Source organism: Mytilus californianus, unplaced genomic scaffold, assembly GCF_021869535.1.
Source record: "Mytilus californianus isolate M0D057914Y unplaced genomic scaffold, xbMytCali1.0.p SCAF_5, whole genome shotgun sequence".
Lineage (NCBI taxonomy): Eukaryota > Metazoa > Mollusca > Bivalvia > Mytilida > Mytilidae > Mytilus > Mytilus californianus.
This window is the reverse complement of record NW_026262701.1, coordinates 19,859,733-19,885,351: the sequence shown is the minus strand read 5'-3', so window position 1 is coordinate 19,885,351 and position 25,619 is coordinate 19,859,733. Positions and strand designations below refer to the sequence as shown.

The following is a 25,619-nucleotide window of genomic DNA, read 5'->3' as shown; positions in this document are numbered from 1 at the left end:
TCCGATGAAGCGCCTTATTATGTTTATAAAATCTCTGGCAGATAATTATTAATGATTTTATCAACACCCCAATTTCAGGACGATTAGATCAAATCCTTTGTAGTGTAGATTTAAGCACGACATTGTGATATATTAGAAATACTAGTACATGTATGAGAAATTATTTCGGTTTACATTTATGTCTCAGTTTTATGTTATGCATGTTCTTAAATATATTGTTCTTCTACGCGCACTTTTTATGCAGTGGCGGGTCTTTGCTTTTGAAAAATCCAATTAGATTTTTTTTTTAATCAATAATCCTTACTTTTGAGTTGGGGAGCTTATACATGTAGTTATGGCTTATACATGTAGTATTATTAATCCTCATCAATCTCCTTTATATATTCAGGGTAGTTCATTTCCATGATATATTCCCCATTATCAGCACAACAGTTATAACCGTACGTACTAAATGTTGTGTAAACGACATCCGGGTTCTCTCAAAGACATTTGTTTCAGAGGTAAAACATGAAAAATTAAGATATACAATTGAAAAAAATCTCCAGAGAAAGGTTTTTAAACATTTCATAACTCACATGTGTGATATGACCTAGCATTTTTTGGACATCTTAATGAAAAAGGTTTCATACTTTCTCTTTTTAAAATTCAAAAGCTGACACTTTGTGATATCTTTTGCTTCATGTTGAAGTCCTCACTGTGACTGTGAGATCCCTGAAACGTCACAAGAAGATTACACATATGTTGAAGTTGTGCACCTGCTATTATGGAATTGTTCTAGGATTTCTTGGACATTTTTCCAGACTTTGGAACTTAGTTTTTTTCATCAAAATTTACGTTTTTCATCTTGTTATATATTTATGAAAATTTCTTTTCCCCCTGCATTGTAAACATTCTAAATATTGCAACCCTGGCCGTTTAAAATTTTTACTCATTTTTATGGATGTGCCTTTTTATTATTTTTCTTTTCTTTCTTTACTTAGACCATTTAAAGAATGACCGGTATATTTAACAAATTGGTCAGATTCATATTTAAGTCAACCGAAGTCTTTTCTTCTGTTCAATTGAACCGCTCTTAATCAATAGCGATCGGTTTCTCTTTTTCATTATAACCTATATTACCTTTATGACCGATTACTAGTATCGTTAACGGTACATACACCTGCCTAATTTCGGTGGTTTTAACCGATCACGGTTGATGAAATTGTTCGCATTGCAAAGTTAATCGTCAAAAGACAGATCGATCTTGTGAGGCATGCATCTATTTCGATAATAAACCAATCGAATCGACTTTTCCATCATATGAGCAAGTAAATCCGTCTTGATTTGTATACGATCAATCTAAATTAAATGTCGTTAGCATAAACAGAGTCTTATCTAATACCACTGTGTGTCCATCTTCAAAATTACCAATTTGCAAGTTCCTGTTTACTTTCCCTCTATGCTTCACTTCAAAAAGAACATTACGTTTCTATCTGTATGGAGACTTTATTGAAGCTCTTTCGATAAATTGATAAATTGATACTTAGATTAAAGCGCATCAGAACCCGATTGAATAATCAAAGCTTATGTCGGGACAGTCTGAACTAGAAATAAATAGAAGCATTTCATTGCATTACATGCAGCAATACAGAGAATAAAGATCATTTATCAGAACTAAATATATATAGCTGTGATTTTAACATACAATATGCATGTATGTATTTATATAACAATGTTTGCATGTTTAAATTTACTGGCATGATGATAGTATTTAGTACAAAAATATGTTCAGTGAATCAGCGATGATATAAAAATAAGAAGATGTGGTATGATTGCCAATGAGACAACTCTCTACAACAGACCAAAATGACACAGAAATTAACAATTATAGGTCACCGTACGGCCTTCAACAATGAGTAAAACCCATACCGCATATTCAGCTATAAAAGGCCCCGAAATGACAAATGTAAAACAATTCAAACGAGAAAAATAACAGCCTGATTTTTGTACAAAATAATGAATGAAAAACAAATATGATATACAGCAACAAACGACAACCACTGAATTACAGGCTCCTGACTTGGGACAGGCACATACAGAATGTGGTGGGGTTAAACTTACTAGTTTGAAGGCGCACCAACCCTCCCCCTAACCTGGGACAGTGGTGTAACAGTTACAAAATAAGAACAAACTATAAAAATCAGTTGAAAAGGGCTTAACTCATCAGATCGATACAAAGGAATAGTCTTTTCTTGTTAATTTAAACAAATTAGCTTCATCAGGCGTGTGCATCTCTCAAGGTGAAATCGGATATATATATCAGCAAGGTTTAACAGCATTTGTTGTTCGACCTGTTAGTCAAATGCGTTTTGTTAAAATATACTTTTTCACTTTTTTGGTCTTTTGGAAATTGTTGTTTGTGCTGTATTTAGACCCATCTAACAAGAAATTTGTTTTGCATGCACACGTATAAAAATTGCGGTTTTTATCCAACGCAATCATAGGTTTGAACGTTGTTTTCAATTTACACTTGTTTGTATATATATATTTCCTGTTATCTTATCAGTGTTTTATTACAGCATATAAATATTTTATGGACTTCTTCAAAAGGTAAAAATATTCTTGACCTCGTTACAATATACGAGAGTCACAAACTTTTATCTGATAACAAATGATACGGGAATTGTGAAAGTATATAATATCGGACCAATATCGTGCGACCCAATGCCTTGAAAGTGTGTTAACTGTACAGAAATTCAGTCTTTATAACAATCAGTAACAATACAGAACACCATGCTTGTGATATCGAAAACTTTGAAACAACCTAAAGTTTCATCTTGCAATTTTCCATTGTAAAACCTTACACTTCCACAATAATCGTTCAGCTAAATATGATGGGGGTGCATGGAACAACATTTTGAAGAGAACACTAGACCTTATTGTGCTAGTGTTTTCAGAAAAAATGTGGTGGGAAAGAAATTGAGGGGAAATTGGTCTTACATATTTACAAATAAAGTTCTATTGAGAACGAAAAAGGGCACTGATGTACTACATCAGGCAATAGTCAAAAGAAAAAGATTTAAAGATACATATATATATTTAAAACTGGCATAGCTTTTACTGCTGTTCTTCGTCTGTAAAGTCTGATTAAATGTCCATAGAAATTAACTTCAAGCATATATGCATGCTTAAAAATGACACACACATGTAGAAAAAACATACCAAGGCTTAGAATTTAAACAAATATTGTTTGGATTATTGTTTAGTATACATAGGGTATATTACACAGCACTCGCTTTGCTCAACGTTTATACTCAAAACAGTGTAAGACGTTTTATTTTTCTCACGACACTTAGATCTATTTTGGCAGACGTCTACTTGTCCATAAGTGAAAGTGAGAGCAAATAGACAGATCTTTATCACAGTGGTGCCTCGATTAGAAAGGATTTTACAATTTTAAAAATTTTAACATGTTTTTCAAATTTTACACGTATAAAGATCATCTCCCAAAGTCATAAATGATATAGTTAGCTAAGTGCTTCAATTTTATATCGTTTTTAAGATAACATCTAATTGCAAGGTGTTCAAAAGGTATTTCCCTTTGTGTTAACACGTACTGGGGCTGATCAATACCGATACGAAAGCCGACCTGATTGAAAACACTGATAAATTCTTGTCCAGTAATATTTAATGTTGATGAGAGTGTTGATTGCGGACTTCAAAGAAGACACCCATCTGATGTAGAAACGATTTTTATTCATTTGGGCTTGTTACGGATTGTGATCAGCAGTAATCATTTTTCTTTTTTCATCCATTTAACATCCTTTTTTGTCCTTATCATAATCAATACTCGGGTAGTATGAAAGCTTTATCAAATTCAATATCTATTTCGTGATATAGCAAATTTCCAATTACATTAGGACTTATTTTATCTACATCAGTAACCATTAGCAAGCAGATGGGAGACAGGCAAAGAGTTGGTACGCGATAAAAATATTACCATTTATTGGAGATATATCTATTCAATTATATCTACCATTGAACTAGAACAGTAAATGGCTTAATTTGTCATCGTGTAAAAGTAAACCTTTTTTTTTATTCTTCATTCACATTTTTTTTTTTTTTCATTTATCTTTTTTATTTATGAATTTCTACTTTAGAAAGTTGATAAGTACACATAAATTTTTAGATTTTAACTGATATCTGTCAAATGAAAAGCTTTATGTGAGCCATATATGTATAAATTGGCAGAAGATTATATCTTAGGAAATTTGATCTAAATTGAATGCAATTCATAAATTGAATCTGGCTGTCTAATTTTAGTTATTTTAACTACTCGTACTCATCAGTGAATAACATTGCAATATACCTCAATGGTATTAGACAAAGGTACTTTCATTCAATGTGGTCCTTAGATTTAAGTTCGTAATGTGCCAGCACTCGTTCGAATGAAAACATGAATGTATTGATTATTTTCATCATTGTGGTTCACCATGCACGTTCCGATGAAAGTTTCAAGCGTACTGGGCGAGACAATTCCTTAAATATCATTAATGATTCACACACATATAGACACGAATACAAAATAGACCAAAAAACTTTCAATCACCTACACATAGATTTTAAGGAAAATAAAATGTTTTCCTGTTAAAACATGATCACATACAAAGAGATCTCGATAAAACCAGTGATTTTAATCTAAAAGAAAATTCTTTGATGTAAAATTTTAAAATAAGATAATTTTATTTGCAAAAAAGAGACAACACACGTCAAAAGAGAGAGCAAAACTAGCTGTGTAATGGTTTGTGCGTCAACAGGAGAGTTGATTATTGAAGGTTTTTTGAGATAAATATAGAGATAACAAAAATTATTGAATTGAACATCAATGACAATCGTGAATGGGAATATTCAATATTCACATAATTTAATAGGTCCTAATACATTCGAAGAGTAATTAGCAAAATTATTTAAAAAAGATAAATCTAATTAGACGTAATTTACACTCCAAGTCGTTGATAGTGCCCTTGCAGATCGTAACAGATAACGTTCTCGCCATGTTTATTTCATATCCTATTGATTTTGTGAAAATTATCTTTTATTTATGACTCTTGTAGTGCACTCACTGGTACCTCATAAAGATATGGAAATATACATCATTGAAATAAAATTTGAGGGAATTTGAAAAGTTCTTTTACGATATGATACCTTATAAATGTAGAGTTCTTCCTATGCCATTTGCATGGCAATATACTAAATATAAAAAGAAGATGGTATGATTGCCAATGAAACAACTCTCCACAATAGACCAAATGACACAGAAATTAACAACTATAGGTCACCGTACGGTCTTCAACAATAAGCAGGTATTAACATGCAACACACTACATCCAGACAAGTTGGTCTTGAAATAACTTCGGCATGGATCATTCTATCAACACATTTTTAATCTTTTTATACAAATTACATTATTGTATCAAAGTTGTCCATATAATACCCAGTAACAAGGTTTTTGTGAAATTATTCAAAGAATTTGTCTCCCTATTAAGAAGTAAAGTTACAGAACGGAAATGAAAAATTCAGCAATTTTTCCATTTGTAAAGGGGTATAACTCTAGAAAGGTAAAAGTGACACAACCAAAATTCAAACTTGATCTGTGTTTTGTGGTATTAAGCATTGTGTATAAGTTTCATGATATTTGGTTGAGGCAAACTAAAGTTAGAGAACGGAAACCAATGTTGGGACGTACGTACGTAGAGACGGACAAGGGTAAAATTTAATGCCCCCTCCGCTACGGCGGGAGAATAAAAACCTTTAGGTTTATACAACAAATTTATTTGATTCAAATACTGGGAAATTTGTCATCCCACCCACTAAAAATGAAATATATAAAATAAGTTTACGTAAAAGAGCAAAACTACTTAATTATATGTTTTATTATCACTAACTTATCTACATCGTCCAGAAATGAGGTATATATATATACATGGCATTAGAAATAATGACAAGTCTGACAGGTCTTAGATTTTGTTCGGAAACTAAATATCCTTTTGTATAGATGAATTCGTTATCAATCAGGAAATATATATTTCCATATTTGTTTTTGTAATACTTCCGAATGTATCAGGAAATTCATCATTAAGTTCATAATAAATTAACCAGATAGTGAAGGAAAACGTGTTGCAAATAAGATAAGTATGTGATTGATCTTTCCGTTTATTGTCGCAATCAGTTTTAAAAACAAGTCAATTGGGGGGAAATAAAACATTTTACTCTATTAACAAAATATCTATGACAAACGTCTCTAACAAAAAGATAAAGTTTCCTGTTGAAAAAAAGGTGAAAAGTCTCTCTCTCTCTCTCTCTCTCTCTCTCTCTCTCTCTCTCTCTCTCTCTCTCTCTCTCTCTCTCATTTAACAACCACAATACATATGTGGAACAGAATCAAATTAAAGTATAAGAAAATATCTTTCTATTCATTTCAGGACTATCCGACGATGAAGATGATGAAGCAGACATGAAATCAACTGAATCCAGCAAGTCTGACACGGAGTCGGTTTCCCCATGCCCTGTAATAGGTGAATCCATTGTACATTCCAATCCTACCATAAAGTCTGAACCAACAAGTCCGGAGGTTCCAAATGACAACGATCGAGTGTCAATTCAAGACGATAAAGCTCCTGTGATATTTCTAAATGACGTTCTTCTACTAAAGAAAGTAGACAAAGACGAAGCTCATCAGACGGGCCGATCATTCTTAGTTTGCGCAGCCATTCCACTACCTAAAGGTTCATGTATTGGACCATTTGATGCAGAAATTGTGTCCCTGAGCTCTATCCGCCAAGGTGATATGGTCTTGCAGGTAATTCTACATACAACTTGAAAAACACTAAATGTTTCATATACTATAGTAAGCTATCAAGTAACAACTAAACCGAAATTACAATGATAGAGGATTGAAAATATTTAAGGAATGACAGTAATATTTTTTCTGTCTATGAAGAAATAACATAAAAAAATGTGATGCACACTGAATAACCCGCGTAGCGGGTTATTTTAAAGTGTGCACCACATTTTTTATGTTATTTCGAACAGACAGAAAAAATATTAAAGTCATTCCTTATAATTTAATTCTAAAAAGGAGTAAATCATGATAAAAACGTTGATGACGTCGCGGTCACATGACAAAATTATGTCTATGAGCTGATAGACAAAACACTTTCAGCCAATCAGAAGACGTGTTACATCCAAAATTAAATTATTACGAATTATTTAACCAAATAACTTGAGTATAAAACAAAAACAGCACCATATGATGGAGTTTTCTTTGCTTTAAGACCATATAAACAGCACCATATGATTGAGTTTTCTTTGCTTTAAGACCATATTAACAGCACCATATGATGGAGTTTTCTTTGCTTTAAGACCATATTAACAGCACCATATGATGGAGTTTTCTTTGCTTTAAGACCATATTTATTATTAGTCCCCTACCGACGATGTCGAAGGGGTCTTTAGGTTTACACTCCGTCCGTCTGTCTGTCCATCCGTCAGTCCGGCAAATCAGCTTTCCACACTTTTTTTCTTCGTTCTTGAAGATATTGATTTAATATTTGGTATATAGTTTTATCATGACAAGTTATAGGTCAAGTTCGAATTTTGTTCCGGTCTGATGATTTAGTCCAGAGTTATCATGGTCCATATCTAATGTTAGAGTACTACATTTTGTATGTTAAACCATATTTCTGTACAAAGAGAGATAACTCATTTTTATAAAGACATTCTTTGGTTAATTGTTTGAAGTGTTTTTTATTTTGTATAAACTAATTTTCTGAATGCCATATACATAAAAAAAAATTATGAAGTGAAATCTTTTAATTAGATAATAATCTATTTTTATTAAGGTATATATTTCATTACAAAAAAAGAAAAAAGTTGTTGACATTTTATAGATAAGTTACAAATCTATATTAGTTTGTGACAAATGAAAGAAAAAATATTTGGAACTATTATTATATTTGATTATAACTTGAAAATAAATATACATTGTATTACATCATATCTTATTTTAGATAACTATTAATCACATCTAATGTACGGGTGTTTTCCACACTTTTTTTTAATCATGCTTGAAGATATTGATTGATAATTGGTATATAGTTTTATCATGACAAGTTACAGGTCAAGTTCAAATGTTTGTTTCGGTCTGATAATTTTGTGCAGAGTTATGGTCCTTGGACTTGAAAAATTCACTCATATAATCAGTTTTCCACTCTTTTTGTTTACACCATGACAAGTTATAAAACAAGTTAGCATTTTGTTCCAGTATAATGAATTTTTACCCGGCAGGGGACTATGTATTGCCATGCAATACTCTCAGAATGCTTGTTTTATTGCGGTTGTATATTTTACAAATCGAAATATACAAAAAAAGACTTAAAGTATTTTTCTTCATTAAATAAGTTTTCATATTTATGAGGTTTGTAAGATAGGTTTTTAATCTTCTTTTGTTTCTCAATTTGGAGTGATTGATTAAACAACTGTTAAATATCAGTGGCAAATATTTCAGGTATAGGACGAGTTACATGTAAAAATATACAACTTGTTAGAATTCGATCATAGGGTGGTAGGATATTAAGACTTAACTACGAATAGCGTTGATGTAGGTCTAAAATTTTCCCTAGCAACAGGTCACTTATACAGTCGGACAACAATATCATGCAAGTAATCTAAAATGTGCCTGGAATGAGCGCTGCATACTTTCACTTCGTGACATTCACTTAAAACATCCTATTCCGACTGGACATGTGCATGTACAGGTACACACACGTCTCACAGCCAAACGTATGTCTCCTCGGTATTAGTCTTTGTCGGAAGGGTGACGTCTAATCATATCCAACATAGTGTTTCAACCGAGTTTCAAAAGGAATCTTCAATTCGGGAAGAATCTCAATTATTGTCCTATTTCCCAAATCGATAAAGCGTTTTCAATATATCTGTAATATTTGCCGATGGGATATCAGCGACAAATCATGTATGATTAAGACATATTGTACACATACCTACACCTACTACATGTACCGTGGATATCTTAAAGGAATCTTCCGGATTGTGTTTCTGCATTATGCACATGTATGTATACGGTTGTCTTTATTCAGTAACTCTCTCTGCTGGTTTTCGGTGAACCTTCAATGCCAATTTCACAATAAACTTCTGAAGTCATTATTAATTTTTATGATACAAATAATCAATGTATGAGGAGTTCAACAAAGATTATAGCTACATTTTACATAGTTATATGCTGATCTCAATAGCAACTTAATTAGAACATGCAATCTGATTCGAATTCCGGATTTAATCACCACTTTAGATGTACTCACATAAACAAAATATATCTTTATGATAAGAAACTGAAAATTTATTTAAAGTTGAACTTGATACTGAGAGTCAATTCTGTGATCTAATTCAGATTCTAGCCACCTGTTTCTGGCAACAATGGTTTATTTCTGACCAATTTCAAATAATTAAATTCTCATCAGATTTTTTCAACCCTTGGGGTCGCGAGCAACCCTAAATAATCTGATAAATTTCTTTTATTTTCGAAACTATCACGTCATTTTTTCAAAGTGCATGACTTCGAATTTATTTATCAGTATATCTGACAAAAACCTGTTGATAAGAATATCACTAAGATGATAAAACCATATCAAAAATGAAATGTTATTCATTTATCTAAGTTCACAACTCATGTGAAATTTTATCACAAAGACTTTGTTAGATAAGCCCTTCTTCTATCAATAAGAATTCTAGTCTAATGATAAGTCCGCAGATGCGAGTTATCGGGTTTGGCTGACAATCTTCAATCTTGGAGGAGAATTGGGACGCACTAAAGCACTGCACGAAGTCTCCGATCAAGAGATGGGAAAGATATTCGTGTTGATAAACGACCATTTTGACAGTTTAGACAGATGGTTTCTGATCAAAAATATTGATAGATTATCTGTACCGACCACCTTTTGATTAAATAGATACAGAAATGTTTACATGACTCAAAATACTTCAAAACTGACAGCATAGTTACTTAGGTTATCATTTACAACGAATATGTATTTTCGAAGAACCATAGATTTGTCGACGACAGATCCGAGTTGAAAAAGGTTAAACTTCAGTTTGTTCCATGTCGGGTGAAGTACTTCTTCACTTTATGTATGTTAGTCTGTTAACATCAAATTGCTTATAATTAGATTATAACGCGTGGATAAGTTCATCATGATTCGAATTAAGAAGAATGTGTTTCGAATTTAATTTACAATATTTTCGAGTTTTTACTTTATGTGGACAATTACTTGCAACAGTTTAGGTGTTTGTCTTGATAAAAGTCGTTTAGTTGAACTACTGTTGAATCAATGATAGAACGCTGTTAGTACTTTATTCTATATATTAAAACATATATTGATCTTAGCTTGTAAATTAATACAATATATCTTGTCTGTTTCAGGCTCAAGAGGAAAATGGGGAGACAAGTTTTGTGCGAGTAGAAGACCCAAATGCTACCTGGTTGACTATGTTACGACCGGCAGCAAGTGATTCTGTCCGAAATACGTCGGTGTTTTACAAAGGTATGTCAGATACATCTAGTATTAGTTATATATATTCAAACGAATAGTCACTTCATTTGATCTTTCCATTTGCATTGCTTCGTACATCTTACTGACTGTGCTTATTGTTATACTGTTGTTAGGAAATATTGGCATCTCGTTGATAACTAGATAAATATCGATTTTCTAATCGAATTGTTGTCCAGTTTCTTTTTTATCGTCCTCAACACGCATAGAATATTTGCCACTGGACGTTAAGCAAGTTACAATCAATTAGTGGACCTTTGTCCTTTTTTTATTTTGGAAGAGGGATGAGTGTCTGCGAGTTTTTTTCTTAAGAAGTCGACATAATTTAATCCAGTAGTTTTTGCACGTCTGAATTATAGAGGATTTTGAAATCGAGAAAATGGGAAGAACTGAGCACGTCTAACTAAAGCAATAGAATCTCATTACGTGTTTATGTTTAAGAGATCTGGTGTACACTACAAAGATACTGCAATTGCCTACACCTTTTTTTTAACTTGGTCAAACCAAATAACTTAAAGTTAGTATAAAATGCTTTTTTTATTAAGTCCTTGGAAAAAGCTACGACTATACATGTAGTTAGCTTGGAGTTACACGGAATATTGAGTCTGGATTCGTTGTGAGGAGTCATGAGGGCCGTTACTTTGTTAGCAAGTACAATGAATATTCCACTCCGCGTGACGGTATTTAATTAAGCTGGTTAATTTTATAGGACATCTTTATTTTGCCGCCGAATATGTGTATGAAATATTTGCTGCGGGACATTATACGTATACACCTTGATCTAGTTGGTTTGTTTGCAGTTTATGGTATTTTATTTACCACCATTAAACTGTATGCAAACAAAATTTTTAATTACACTGAAAATCATTTATTGAAAATCTTCTTCGTATTTACTAGGATTATAATTCACCAAGGGTAGTAGTTGAACAAGCTTCATGTATTCCACTATTTAGATTTGATGATTTTGTGGATTTGCTTAATTAAACTATTATGACTATTATTCATGCAAGCATTTCTCAACTGGTTTTCATTTTACGGCTTGTTTTATGAGTATGGGGATTCATATTGTGGTTGTGATTGGTAACAATTTCGTTCAGATTTTATGTAAAATATATGAAAGTTTCATCGCGGTCTTAAAGTCCGCAGCCTACTCTTGAGATTATCTATTTATAGTTACAAAACAACGGGAACATTTCTTAAAGGCGTAACAATTTTGTTTTATTTCAGTATTTTTATTTTTTTATTTTTCATGAAGAGGTGAATGACCCGATCTCAGATTCAATGATTTTCGTTACCTTATGTAGAATTTTGTTTGAAGCAAGTCCATATGTATGGTCAATATAAAGTATTGCATAATTATTCTTTATAGCTTTTTGGCATTGTTTTGAGGCTGCACTATCAGTACTTCACAGTCTATGTATATTCTATAACGATAAGTTATTATTCTAGTATTTTCTTCTTCTTACAAGAAACAGTTCTCAGTTACTTAGTAAACTATCCCAAGTAATGGTGTACTGAACTGATGTTTTGTCCATCAGTATACTATCCTTAGTAATGGTGTACTCCATCATTACTTCGGTATTTTGGTTTGGCCGATGGCACGGAGCACACTTATAGGTTACAATACACCATTAGATTTTATGGGCGCAACATGGTATTCAGAATTAAGAGTATAGCTAATCCTGATTGGTTGATATGTGCGCCCGTTATTTTTTGTTATTAGAGACTTCGTGCATTCTGCATTTTACCAAAGGCCTAATAAATTATTTTCCTTAGCCCTAACGGAACTGAGATGTCTTTTAAACGCTAGGATGAGACACGTATTTTTAAGTGCAAAATTGATAGGCATGGGAGATAAGTACAAATTACGCTAAGAAAAGCAACGCGAACCTATATTTTTTGGACCAAAAAATACTGTCCTAATAACTTTTCTTTAATTCTAGCAAGGTTTCGTTAAAAAAATCAACTTTCTAAAGTCTGTATCTCGAAAAAGGCTATCATTGTCGCCTATGGGGAAATTAATTGTTTATTTCAATCTATAGGGTTTACTTCAAATATTTAATAACGCATTCTGAGATTTTAATGAAAATGTAAAATAAGACTAAACACATGAAAAAATGAACTAAAATATTTTCTCCTTCATCTACATTTACTGTATTTTTACCATAGAATAATCACCCAGTTATCCCCCAGAGAATACCGAATCGATTACAGATCAAGATAAAAGAATGATAACGTACGGGACTGGCGCAGTATAGATCAAATCTGAGATAACATACACATAGTGATTTTATCGTTAATTAATAGAGGGAAAAGAATATTATATGTTAATTCCTATTCTCTCGACTATCAAACAGCAGGGCAGATGTTTTATACGTGGATATTGGTGTAAACTTTCATTGTTGAATGCATTTTATTATCGTCTACCTAATCAATGAAGTATCCTTGTTTGTCAAAAAAGATGGATGACAGACCCGATCTCAGATTCCTATCGTCTCCTCACAACAAAGGCAGACTAAGGTGTTATTAGATAAAATCCTATGATAACATACAACACTTGCGTAGGAGATTATCATACTATCTCGTTCACTAGAATTCTTGTCTTTGTGGTACTTTTATCCAACAATTAATGGAATAGAATTTCCCGAATAGGGTTCGAATTCGTCATGAATATTTCATACTTAAAGTTGCATAATTTTGTCGTTAACGGACTGACGTTTTTAATCTCTAATCTTATCTGCAAAAATGATCGATCTATTGTCGCGTAATTTTACACTTATCTTGATTAAATTCCCTAAAGAAATAATACTAAATCATAAAGCATACCTCGTTTTGAGATATAATTTTTCTTCTCTATTCGCTTGTTGAAAGAATATAATCACATATAAGGAAAAATTTGACAGACACTATCTTGCCCATATGAAAGTGATGACCTCTTTTATCTAAACTATTTGGTCATCAAAGACGCTACTGGTGGTCGGTGTTTAGAATCTAGACTTTGGATTAAAGAAATATGAAACTCTACAGAAACAAAAACCTACGCGTGTCTTTATAATATGATAAGATTTGAATAAGATACGATAATAAAATATGTAAAAAATATATAAGATTTGTATACTGTCTGGATATATGATTTTTGATATTCAAGATTAGTAAAATATGACCGACTTCTTTTCTAGCAACTTTTTATATCCACAACATAAACAGTGTTGTTAAAAATTTCATGGTTTGTATTGTAACAAAATATGCACTTTTTCATGTTTACTGAAAGATTGATTGATTGTTGCTTGCCTAACGTCTTTTATTCAAAAAATACATTGTACATGTACATGTACATATATTAAAATGTGTAAAAATCTCGCAATTAATTTTAACAATTAATTTACATTTAAAAAAATATTTTTTTAACATTTTTCAATTAATCATGTTAAGAGTTCTCATTAAACAATTTATGACCATTTTATAATATAAAAACTTGAGAGTTCACGAAAGATCGTAGAAATCCATTAAACAAAGAAAATAGATATTGTATCCGATATTCATTAGTATAATATTTTGAAATTTCGATCAGCAAAATCATCAAATGTCATTATAAACTACTTTAAAACAAGGAATATAATCTAAAAATTATTTCATTGAATTTCACCATATGTTATAAAATATTCATATTAATTTATTCATGAGCGTTATCCTATAATTTTAAGAAATTAAAATTTCCTGTATTTTGACGATAACCTATTATCGTACATCCTCGTCCGCCACATAGAGCCCCTGATCACAGTAGATTAGGATCATGATTCATAAAACCTTCGACAGCTTGTCCTGATGAAGAAACTTGATAAAAATTACAATGTTTGCTGTTTTCCGTGATAACAAATTATTTATTCATTTTTCAATTTTATCTCGGAAGGCTGGGGGTTGTGATTAAATAATTAATAATCATTTTAAGTTTTTACAAAATATTCATGAATTATTACCACAAATTACAAGAAATTGAATGCTTGATATACAGTTTATAAAAAGGTTAATCTTGAAACTTTTTAGAAACTTTTTTATTTCTAATACTTCTGATTATTTATATAATGTCAATTTCCTTGATAATTAATATAACTCGAGTATCTTATCAGCATGGTTGCAATTATCAGGCTGGGGACAATCCGCCAAATAGGGAACTATAATTCTCCAAACGAGTAACCCTCAATTAGGCTATCATTTGATAGTGCTAAAATTAAAAATTCTTGGCTAAGTATTTTTACTTAAAATGACAAAAATTTGTGGACAATGGAACAACTTCTTCCAAAGAATAATATTGTTATTTTGAGTTTTAAAAGTTTTCATAGGCTTGTAACTTCTCAGTAAATCAAAATTTGCTGCAATTTTCATGATTATCTGCCATTTCAAGTATAAAATGTGTATTAAAAAAAGTTGTTTTTTTAACATTAAAAAGTATTCCTTATTAGAGGAAGAGTTACTCATTTGGGGAACTATATAATTACCCAAGTGGCGGGTCTCAAATCTGTGTAATATATGCATGTTAAATAATTTTGAATCAACGTCTTCAAAGACATAAATAAATGGTGTATATACCCGTGTAAGATTGGTATACTTAGACAAATTTCAAACATACTTTCAAGTAAGATATTCCATTTTCATTTCAAATACTTGCACGGTGATTAAGTCGTAAAATTTTTAGATAAGATATGAATACACAAATATTCATTATCTTCAAATGTTTATGACACTTGATATTCTAATACTTATCATTTATGAATATTTGCCATTTTCTTAAGTTATACTGATTGTAAGGCTATACATGTACCACTAGTTTTTTTTATAACATTTGTACTTTTTGACAATTTTTACAGCAAATTTTTACTGCAATTTTTGTATGGGAAAAGTTTGAATTATCTTAAGATTGTTTATCAGACGAATCACAAACGTTTAATCTTCTTTCTTCTGTCTATCTTATATTTTATGGCCGGACCTTGGTCTATCGATTTTAGGCTTCTAGAATCAACATTTCGTATAGATAAAACTGCATACACACGTTGTCTAGAAGACTCAAATCAAACCCGTTATCAGATAAAGTTTATCCACAAAACGAACTGCAGAAATTATGTGACATGTTGAAGATTGCAAAAGTGTTCATTGCCAGGACTAAAACGGTTGATCTTTCTTTTTTTAGGAGGCCAGATTTGGTGTGAAATAATTTCTGAACTTAAATTTGGAGCAGAATTGTTATCGTCATTCACAATTCAAGACACACCAAAATCTGAACCGTGTAGTCCCGATTCAACTGATTATAAAGAAAAAGAAGATGATATTGATATGGACATAAAAACGGAAGTGCAAAGTTCGTCATCTTTAGAACAGACGTCTTCTGTAGCCAAGAACGACGTTATCAACCACGGTAATATTTTATGTTCATATATATAATATATTTTATGTGTTTAGTGAATCCTATTGACTAATATGTAATTATATATATTTAATTCAAAAGCATGCTATGTTTAAGAAATTTGAAAACTATATGCCTGATAAATTTTATGCTTTTGCAAATCCGAAAACTTTTATTCGTGTAACCTGTTTATTGTCAGTTTGCTTTTGTGGTTTGAATCAACATAATGCTACAAGAACAGTCTTTGATGGTCACCATGACATGATGAAAATGTAATAAATGTACAAAATGATATGAATGATTTCAGAATCAGTCAGGAACCCGGATGCCTTTAAAATTTAACATTGCAATGCAATAAAACAAAACGTAGAATAATGATATAATACTAGTAATAAGGATGATGATGCTGATAATGACGCACAAAGAAAACGAATATATATAAACAATGAATACTATAGAAGTAATCGTAATTTGTGTCTTCTGTTTTAGCTGCCCTACTGTATGGTTGTCCTTTCTGCGGAGTTCGATTCAGTAGTGCTAGAACATTAGAGGGTCATCTTACTTACTACTGCTCAAAGAAACCAAGTAACTCTGAAAAAGAAATGATAAAAGAAGAACCGAAGGATAAAGAAAGTTCAGGTAGTTATGAGATAATCTTTGAAACAGCTATCCAAGTGTGTTCAATCTAGAATAATAATGATATACCTGTTCCTTATTGACGTGTGGAACACTATTTTTATGCCCCAGCCGTAGCGGTGGGGGCATTAAGTTTTACCCTTATCCGTCTGTACGTACGTACGTCCTAAAATTGGTTTCCGTTCTCTAACTTGAGTTTGCCTCTACCAAATGTTATGAAACTTATACACAATGCTTATTACCACAAAAAACAGATCAAGTTTGAATTTTGGTGGCGTCACTTGAACCGTTCTAGAGCTATGCCCCTTTATAAATGGAAAAATTGCAAAATTTTTAGTTTCCGTTCTCTAACTTAAGTTTGCCTCAACCAAATGTTATAATTATACACAATGCTTATGACCACAAAACACAGATCAAGTTTGAATTTTGGTGGCGTTACTTTAGCCGTTCTAGAGTTATGCTCCTTTATAAATGGAAAAATTGCAAAATATTTATTTTCTTCTAAGCATCAAGTAATTTTTAAAATTGGAGTTATCTTCCTTTGTCCATGATTATAGTTGAATCAACTACAATCAATGCTTTATACAATGCAATGTTTAATTTTGACTTCCACTGATAAAACACAGATCAAGTTGAATTTGAAGTGTCACTTTAACCATTATTGAGTTAAGTCCCTTTATAAATCGAAAGATTGCAAAATATTTAGTTTCCATTCTGTAACTTAAGTTTGCCACAACCAAACATTATGAAACCTATACACAATATTCATTACCACAAAACTAAGATCAAGTACAAATATTTTGTTTCCGTTTTCTAACCTTAGTTTGCCTGAACCAAATGTTATGAAACTTATACACAATGCTTATTACTACATAATACAGATTAAGTACGAAATTTGGTGGCGACACTTTTACCAGACTTGAGTTATGTCCCTTTATAAACATAAAAATTGCTGAATTTTTCGTTTTCGTTCTCTAACTTTAGTTTGTCTCAACCAAATGTTATAAAACTTATACACAACCGTTCTAGAGTTATGCGTGTTTACAAATAGAAAAATTGCTGAATTTTTAGTTTCTGTTCTCTACTTAAGTTAGCCTCAACCAAATATTATGAGACTTACACAGAATGCTTATTACCACAAAACTCATATCAAGTTTAAATTTGGGTAGCGTCACTTCTACCGTTCTTCAGTTATGTCCCTTTATAACTATATGATATACAAGCGGGGACATCAAATGTGTCAACATGTGGACACTATCCACATTTATTTGTATTTAACCTGACACGAAAGTGAGACCATTTGAAGCATTTAGGAAAAAGGATCTGAACACTGACACAGCATACATACATCAATTTGTTAGTATTGTCTTTTACAAATGAGGATTAGCTAGCTATAAAACCAGATTTAACCCACCGTTTTCGTCAGAACATGCCTGTACCAAATCGGGAATATGACAGTAGTTTATCATTCGTTCCGTTTGTTGATATAGTCGAGCGTTAGGTTTTGTCAGGTTTTATGGACATCCCCTTTTTACGGGACGTATTATGGTATACCGTTGTCCGTCTGTCCGTCCGTCTGTCGTCAACATGTCGGACATTAACTCAAAAACGCTTTAACCAATTTGCATAAAACTTTGGTGAATTGTTTATATCTATTGACGTGAGCTCCCTTTCGTTTTTTATAAATTTCAGATTTTACGTTTCCGAGTTGCAGTTAAAATACCTCAAAATTGCTTTCAGCAGTTCTCATGAAACTTTGGTGAATTGTTTAAATCTATTGACAAAAGCTCCCTTTCAATTTTCATAAATTTCAGATAAATTATTATGGTATACCGTTGTCCGTCTGTCCGTCCGTCGTCAACATGTCGGACATTAACTCCAAAATGCGTTTAGCAGTTCTCATTAAACTTTGGTGAATTGTTTATATCTATTGATGTAAGCTCCCTTTCGAATTTTTATAAAATTTTAGATTTTACGTTTCCGAGTTATGGTGGTTTATTCATTGAAAAAGGGGGCATTTTCCAGTTTTCGGACAATACCTCAAAAATGCTTTCAGCAGTTCTCATGAAACTTTGGTGAATTGTTTAAATCTATTGACAAAAGCTCCCTTTCGATTTTCATCAATTTTTTATATGACATTGAGAAGTGATTGAAATTTATTCTTTGAAAATGCGACGGGCGTATCATGCGCTCATGGTGCAGCTGTTTATATTTAATTTAACTTTGAGTTTGGTATTTTTGTTAAGATTTTTTTTATTAAACAAGCCGGGATGTAACATATATGCTTCTGATAATGTTTAATTTTGCCTCTCTTTCAATTTTTCTTTATTTTATTATTCCTGCAACAAGCTAGTTACTAGTATTACTAAATCGAAAAAAGACAAATATAATTTATATAGTATTAGTCAAACGGATAGATATAATTTGCCAGATTTGCATTTTAAAACAAATGTCTGTCTTGTCCAAATGTATAATATGGAATATCATATGTAGATAAGTACCATGTTTTTGGTTTTTTTATTATTGCAGATACAGAGAGGTCTTCAGAAAGTGTGAAATCTCAAAATGAGGAGAACGACAAACAAAACAATGTTATCACTGAAGAGCGAAGTGAATCTGAATCCAACGAAACAAAACTATTAAAAAATGGAGAATTATTTCATTGTCCATTCTGTTGTTACACATCTGATAAATTATCAAGTTTAAATAGACATAAAAGAATCCACTGCAGAGGAAGTACATCACCGACGTCCAGTTCGTCAAGTTTATCCCCTGTATCCAAACAAGACTCGTATTGTGCCGAGTGTAATATACAGTTCTCGTCTTTTTCTACGTTCAAATGCCATAAAGAATACTACTGTTCAAAACGCCCTGATGCAATGGGAATGCGAACACCCGAAGATGAACATGGCATACAAAACGGTTTTCCGAATTTGCAATTCCAAGAACAAATGTCACCAGTCGCCTCGAAGAATCTCAAACACCTGATGAATGTATCGTCTGCTTCTCTAATGTCCGGTCAGACCAATGTTATATTGGGACCTCCTATTGTAGCACGTGGCATGCTTAGCATCCCATTCGGAATGCCTACCGTTATCGTTCAGCCTGTTGTTCCACAGTCACCGAATAACATATCTCCTCGAAATGCATCTCATATTAAAATGAAACAAAAGCTTGAAGTAACTTCTGATCAGCCGCTAGATTTGTCAATAACTAAAAAATCGACGTCAAGTGATGACAGCGATAAAGAAAACAGTATAAGCCCAAAATCTTTCATCTCTCCTGATGGAAAGCGGAGAGGGTCAATAAAGAGGGATGAAGTCTCAAACCTTTCCTGTTCAACATCGTCATCGCCCGTACAGTCACCAATACAACGAGATCGATCAAGTTCAGTTCAATCAGATCAGACAACATCACCTATTCCACCTAATAGGATTTCTCCATTTGTAACAGTTCCACCCGTACAGTTTATTAGTGGAAAACCAATACCACCGGTCCCGCATTCTGTTAGTAAATGTGTGGATTGTAACATTGTTTTTTACAAACATGAAAATTATATTATTCACAAAAAGCACTATTGTTCCTCACGACAAACACGTTCCAATTCAGTGGATGATGTTGACGAAACCAGTAAAGATTCGACAGAAATTTCAATGACGAACGCAAAATCTCATGCTACCAAGGAATTTGGATCTCCAACGAATGCTCAGTCGGAGTCGGGAAAGACTTCATGCGTTCCAAAAGAATCGAAAGAATCTTCAGCTACAAAATCCAGTGATATGATAGAACCTGAACTAACGCAGTCCAACAGTATATCACCGGTCAGCAGCACAGTAGAAGAACAAATTTGTCAGTACATTTGTGATCCATGCAAAATTCGATTTAGCTCAACAAGTACATTAGCAGCACACAAGGAATTTTACTGCCCATTTACACAAGAGGGTAAGCATCCAAGTGGAAATATGCCACGTGACAACGATGAAGAAAAAGTTAGTAACGATGAATCTATGATTAAATGCAGTCGATGTGGAGCCTCATTCCCATCTGCTAAAATTCTGAGACTCCATTATTGTACTGGTGTTACAACACATGTCCCACTGTTGCGCTGTCCATACTGTGATTATGTGACACAAACTGAAAACAGGATATCAGAACACCTAAAAGTTCATATGCCAAGCAAAGCCTATCGTTGTACCCTTTGTGGATACAGAGGGAACACTGTAAGAGGAATGCGCATGCATGGCAAAATGCATATTGACAATGGCGAAGATTTTTCAGATGAACACATGGTGGAAATAGAAGAGCCACCACTAGTGCCTATAATTTTTAACAATCCAAATGAAACTACTTCTACAAATGTGGAAGCAGAACTAATAAGACTCAAAAACGAACCTTACAAAAGACGACGTTCTCGAAAGTCTTACGAGAAAAGCGAACATATGACAAGTATACGAGAACCTTCTCCTAAGAATGTGTGTGTTTTCTGTGGGCAACCCTTTAACGACAACACAAGTTTAGCCATGCATATAAGAATACATGAGATGGTAGCGTACCATGCTGCATCTTCTAGAAATTTAAAATGTCACTTCTGTGAATATGTAGCTGAAACCTTTCCTAGTCTTATGGTTCATGTAGAACATAAACATTTAAAAGACGTAAAGTTGGATGATGAAAAATGTCAGAGACGAGAACAAACAACTCCAGCTAATTCGAATTCACCTGATACTGATAATAGACAAGATAGTGAAGAGGATACTTCATCATCAAAACAATTGAAGAATGAAAGGAAAAGCCCTGGAAAAGATGATAAACTCTCTACCTCTCCTACTGAAACAAAGGAGAGGTCACTAGCAAAGGAAATAGCACAAGATGCGGAAAGGGAACGAACGCTAAGTTTACTTAATCTCCCTCTTAAAATTAAAAGAGAGCCCGAAGAAAGCGATTACATCGAGGACGAAGACAAAGACAAACATATATCAAATCTAAATAACAATGAAACAAATCGTAAACGGAAGAGATCGTCATCTGCTGACTCGGATTTGAACAACAGTTCTTGTAGCAATAGCCCACTGGAAAAGAAATCAAAAAATCATATCATAAAATCTGAGCGTAGTTATTCGTCCGATGAGCCTCCATCGCCATTAAGGTCGCCAGTTCTTAATCCAGAGCTAGCACGCTATTATCAACTGGCAATGCAGGTCATGCCTCCGTTGGTTGTTCCAAGAGTTTCGTGTAGGACGTCACCAACTGATCGTACGACCGAAAAGTTACCAACAAATGCAAAGTATTGTAAATATTGTGACATTTCTTTCACGTACTTGTCGACATATGTTGCACACAAGAAATATTACTGCACAGCCAGACAACCTGAAGAAATGACTTCACCAGCGAAAGCATGAATGATAGAATCCTGGTTTATAGGTTTGATTTTGATTGTCATACAATTGAACTATACTTAGTAGAATGACTTAAAATTGGTACATACTTTTTGATATAAGTCGTGTATCATGAAAACATCAATATTGTGCATATTGATTTTTTTTTTATTCTTTTTACCAGATGTATGCCCCCGACGACATTTTTAGTATATGGTATATGGTATGCTGTTTTGATTATCCACTCAACTCTGCCTACAATTTTTAAGCTATATAGTTTTCATATTGAGGAATATGTGTTCTCATACTACTGATTTGCATATTCTGCCAATACTTTATTCAGTGAATTAGAGTAAATTTAAGCAATGTTTGCTAAAATGATTGTATATGGTGTACGTTTTTCTGGTCAACTGCTTCAAAGCTTGAATGGTTTTATTTTCAGATGTGTTGCGAATTGCCAGATTTTGTCTTCAATGCTTAAACGTTAAGTACGTAAATAATAATTTGATTGACATGTTGTTAGGAAATTATCATAGTTGTGTTTTCATTAGCATTTGTTCCCATTTTTATTCGTTCAGGGGGATTGTAGTAGTTCCTGATCTAAACTTTGTGTTGGAAATTGTAATTGTCTGCTGCAAAACTGTTATTTATTTTACAGTTTAATGAGAATTTGGTGCCCTTTTAACAATCAAATTGGTGAAAACTAAGAATATTGAGTTGTGCTAATTTTACACATTCCATTTTATATTGTGATGCTTCAGTATAGTGCTATTAATGTTATGTTTGATACTAAGAACGTGTTTATTATTGAGAAATGAAATTGGACATGAATCAAGGAAATAATAATATTTTAATATTTTACAACATACAAAAAGACATTTAATCGATCTAAGGTAGACAACTCTTGAATATATTGCCGAATATATACTAGAAAGGAAAAAATAAATGCACACGAATCATGTTTATTAAAATTAGATCTATCAATCAAAACAACCTAATCGTTCTTATATGTTATGTTCTTATATGTTATGCTGTTTATTAGGGCTAGTTATTTTATTTACATTATATGTAAGCCACTGGTTTTCTGTTGCTATTTTTCTAGTCGTTGTATACATAACTTTGTTGATTTTCTACACCTAGAATGTCTGATTATATGTGGTTATTATCTTTGTTAAGAAATAAATATAAAGAAACTTGTATTCATCTTTTCATTCTTAAAGGACAAACGTTGTAGATCTAACATGTAAGCAAGAGATACAAAACAAACAGCATGCAATTTAAAAAAGGGGATCTGAATAACAGAGGAATTGCACGAACGAGACTGTTCCTAAGATACTTGACATTACAGGCCAACAAAAACAGTAGACCAACAAACACAAACACCTTAATTTTGTTCATTGCGAACTTTCATCAAACTGCAACTCATATCGGGTACTCCAGGATGGGTTATCAAAATGACACTGCTTCAATGCAACACAATGCTTACATGGGGTTCCGATGAGATGACATAAGTAGTCTGATGTATAAATGCCTGTTGCAAATCCGGAGCCTTTAATTGAGTGCTTTTCGTTTGTAGCTGTTTTTCATATTTATTTTTCGGTTTCTGTGTTATAAAGTTGTTTTTTGTGTTGTGCAGTTGGACCACTGTCCCAGATAAGGAGAGGGTTGGGCGCCCGCTTACATGTTTAACCCCGCCATATTATGCATGTGACTATCCCAATTAAAGTCATGAGCCTGTAATTCAGTGGTTGTCGTTGCTCGCTGTATATCATATTTGTTTTGCGATTGTTGTTTTGTACATACATCTGGCAGTTGGTATTCTCGTTTGAATTGTTTTGTCAGAGACTTTTATAGCTTGTTATGCGGTATATATTTTGCTCATTGTTGGAAGTCCGTAGCAATCATACCACATCTCCTTATTTTATATTTAACGGACCGCACATAATTCTTCTTTTTTTTTAATTTTTGAACGAACAATTGAAATTCTTGCATTTTCCTTTTTTTATATTTTTCTTTCAAATCGAAAAACGAATGGACGCAAATATATATGTCCCTCCATTTTTCGTTATCATAAATATAAACCGAAAAAACGACAATTGGGTTTAATTTCTTTTTTCGATTCCGATTAGCTGCCATTTAAAATTTGGTTGTTATTTTAATAATTTGAAGGATATATCTGGAAATAGGGATCAAAAGAATCATGTTGATCCTTTGATAATTATCAAAAATATAAAGTGTCAACGCTTCTCGTTTTTCTTTCCCGTCAACATTTATCGTTACCCCCACTAAAATAGTTGTATGTTTTTGATTGATTGTTTAGTTGCTGGACTATGGCTTGTTTAGTACTTAGAGGCATATACTTCAATTTCATGCATGCATATTCAGGACGAGAACAAGTTAAGTTAATCAATTGATACAATAGGTAGGTGAACGGGATGAAGGACAGGAAATTTGGACTGCAGTGGAAAAATGAGGGTCTGTTGGAAAAGGGCAGATATTTTGCTTTGCAACAGGCCACCTACGGTACTCTTTGAGTTTTAAAAAAGTGCGTAACACTGACCATCGCCAAAAAAAAAAGTTCCTTAAAGTTTATGTTAAGTTTGGATTTTCAAATATTTTGGCCTGAAGTATCACTGACGGGACATTAATTGTCGAAGTGCGCATATAGTGCATTGAAGTTGATACCGTTAATAAAATTGAGAATGGAAATGGGGAATGTATCAAAGAGACAACAACCCGACCATAGAGCAGACAACAGCCGGAGGCCACCAATGGGTCTTCAATGCAGCGAGAAACTCCTTCAGCTGGCCCCTAAACAAATATGTATACTAGTTCAGTGATAATGAACGTCATACTAAACTCCAAATTATACACAAAAAACTAAAATTAAAAATGATACAAGACTAACAAAGGCCAGAGGCTCCTGACTTGGAACAGGCGCAAAAATGCGGAGGGGTTAAACATGTTTTTTGAGATCTCAATCCTCCCCCTATACCTCTAGCCAATGTAGAAAAAACAAACGTACAACAGTACGCACAGTAAAACTCAGTTTAAGAGAAGTCCGAGTCCGATGTCAGAATAGGAAACAAAAGAAAATAAACAAAATGACAATAATACATAAATAACAACAGACTACTAGCAGTTACTGACATGCCTGCTCCAGACCTCAATTTAACTGATTGAAAGATTATGTCTTCATCATATGAATATCAGGCACAACACCTCCTGTTAGGGGTTTAATATTATACCATCATAAAATATATGAGAAGAACATAACCCGTGTCATGCCAACAACTGGTTTTAAACATATTTATTCTACCCAACTTTCTCGTCTCGCTGTGGTTTAATAATTTTTGATTACTTTCGTCAAATAAGCTTTATGCATGATTTTTTTTATTAGTTGTTAGTGGCTTTGAACTATCTGTCAGTAACTGCGAGTACTCTCAAATGTGTACTTAGTGTCTTTTTGTTGTTGGGATATACAAGTACCCGGCCACATCCACTCTGTGTTTTTGTTAGATGTATTTCTATTTGTATCCATCTGATGAGTTAAGCAACTGATTTTTATAGTTCGTTCTTATGTTGTACTGTTACACTACTTTCAAGGTT

The 25,619-nt window shown here is 32.8% G+C and overlaps 1 protein-coding gene across 3 annotated transcripts in view; it reads left to right on the top strand.

Moving 5' to 3' along the window:
- LOC127702050 (zinc finger protein ZFPM1-like) overlaps positions 1-23,209 on the top strand; it is a 30,512-nt gene extending 7,303 nt beyond the window's left edge. For 2 of the 3 annotated variants that reach the window (XM_052206051.1, XM_052206052.1), the window contains exons 2-6: positions 6,462-6,838; positions 10,475-10,595; positions 15,787-16,011; positions 16,489-16,638; positions 19,165-23,209. In XM_052206051.1, the coding sequence (XP_052062011.1) occupies positions 6,462-6,838; positions 10,475-10,595; positions 15,787-16,011; positions 16,489-16,638; positions 19,165-22,034 (3,743 nt within the window). In that variant the 3' untranslated portion in view covers positions 22,035-23,209. Of the gene's footprint in view, positions 1-6,461; positions 6,839-10,034; positions 10,134-10,474; positions 10,596-15,786; positions 16,012-16,488; positions 16,639-19,164 lie in introns of those variants that run through there. The other variant, XM_052206053.1, reaches the window with a different exon arrangement.
- The last annotated feature ends 2,410 nt before the right edge of the window (positions 23,210-25,619 follow it).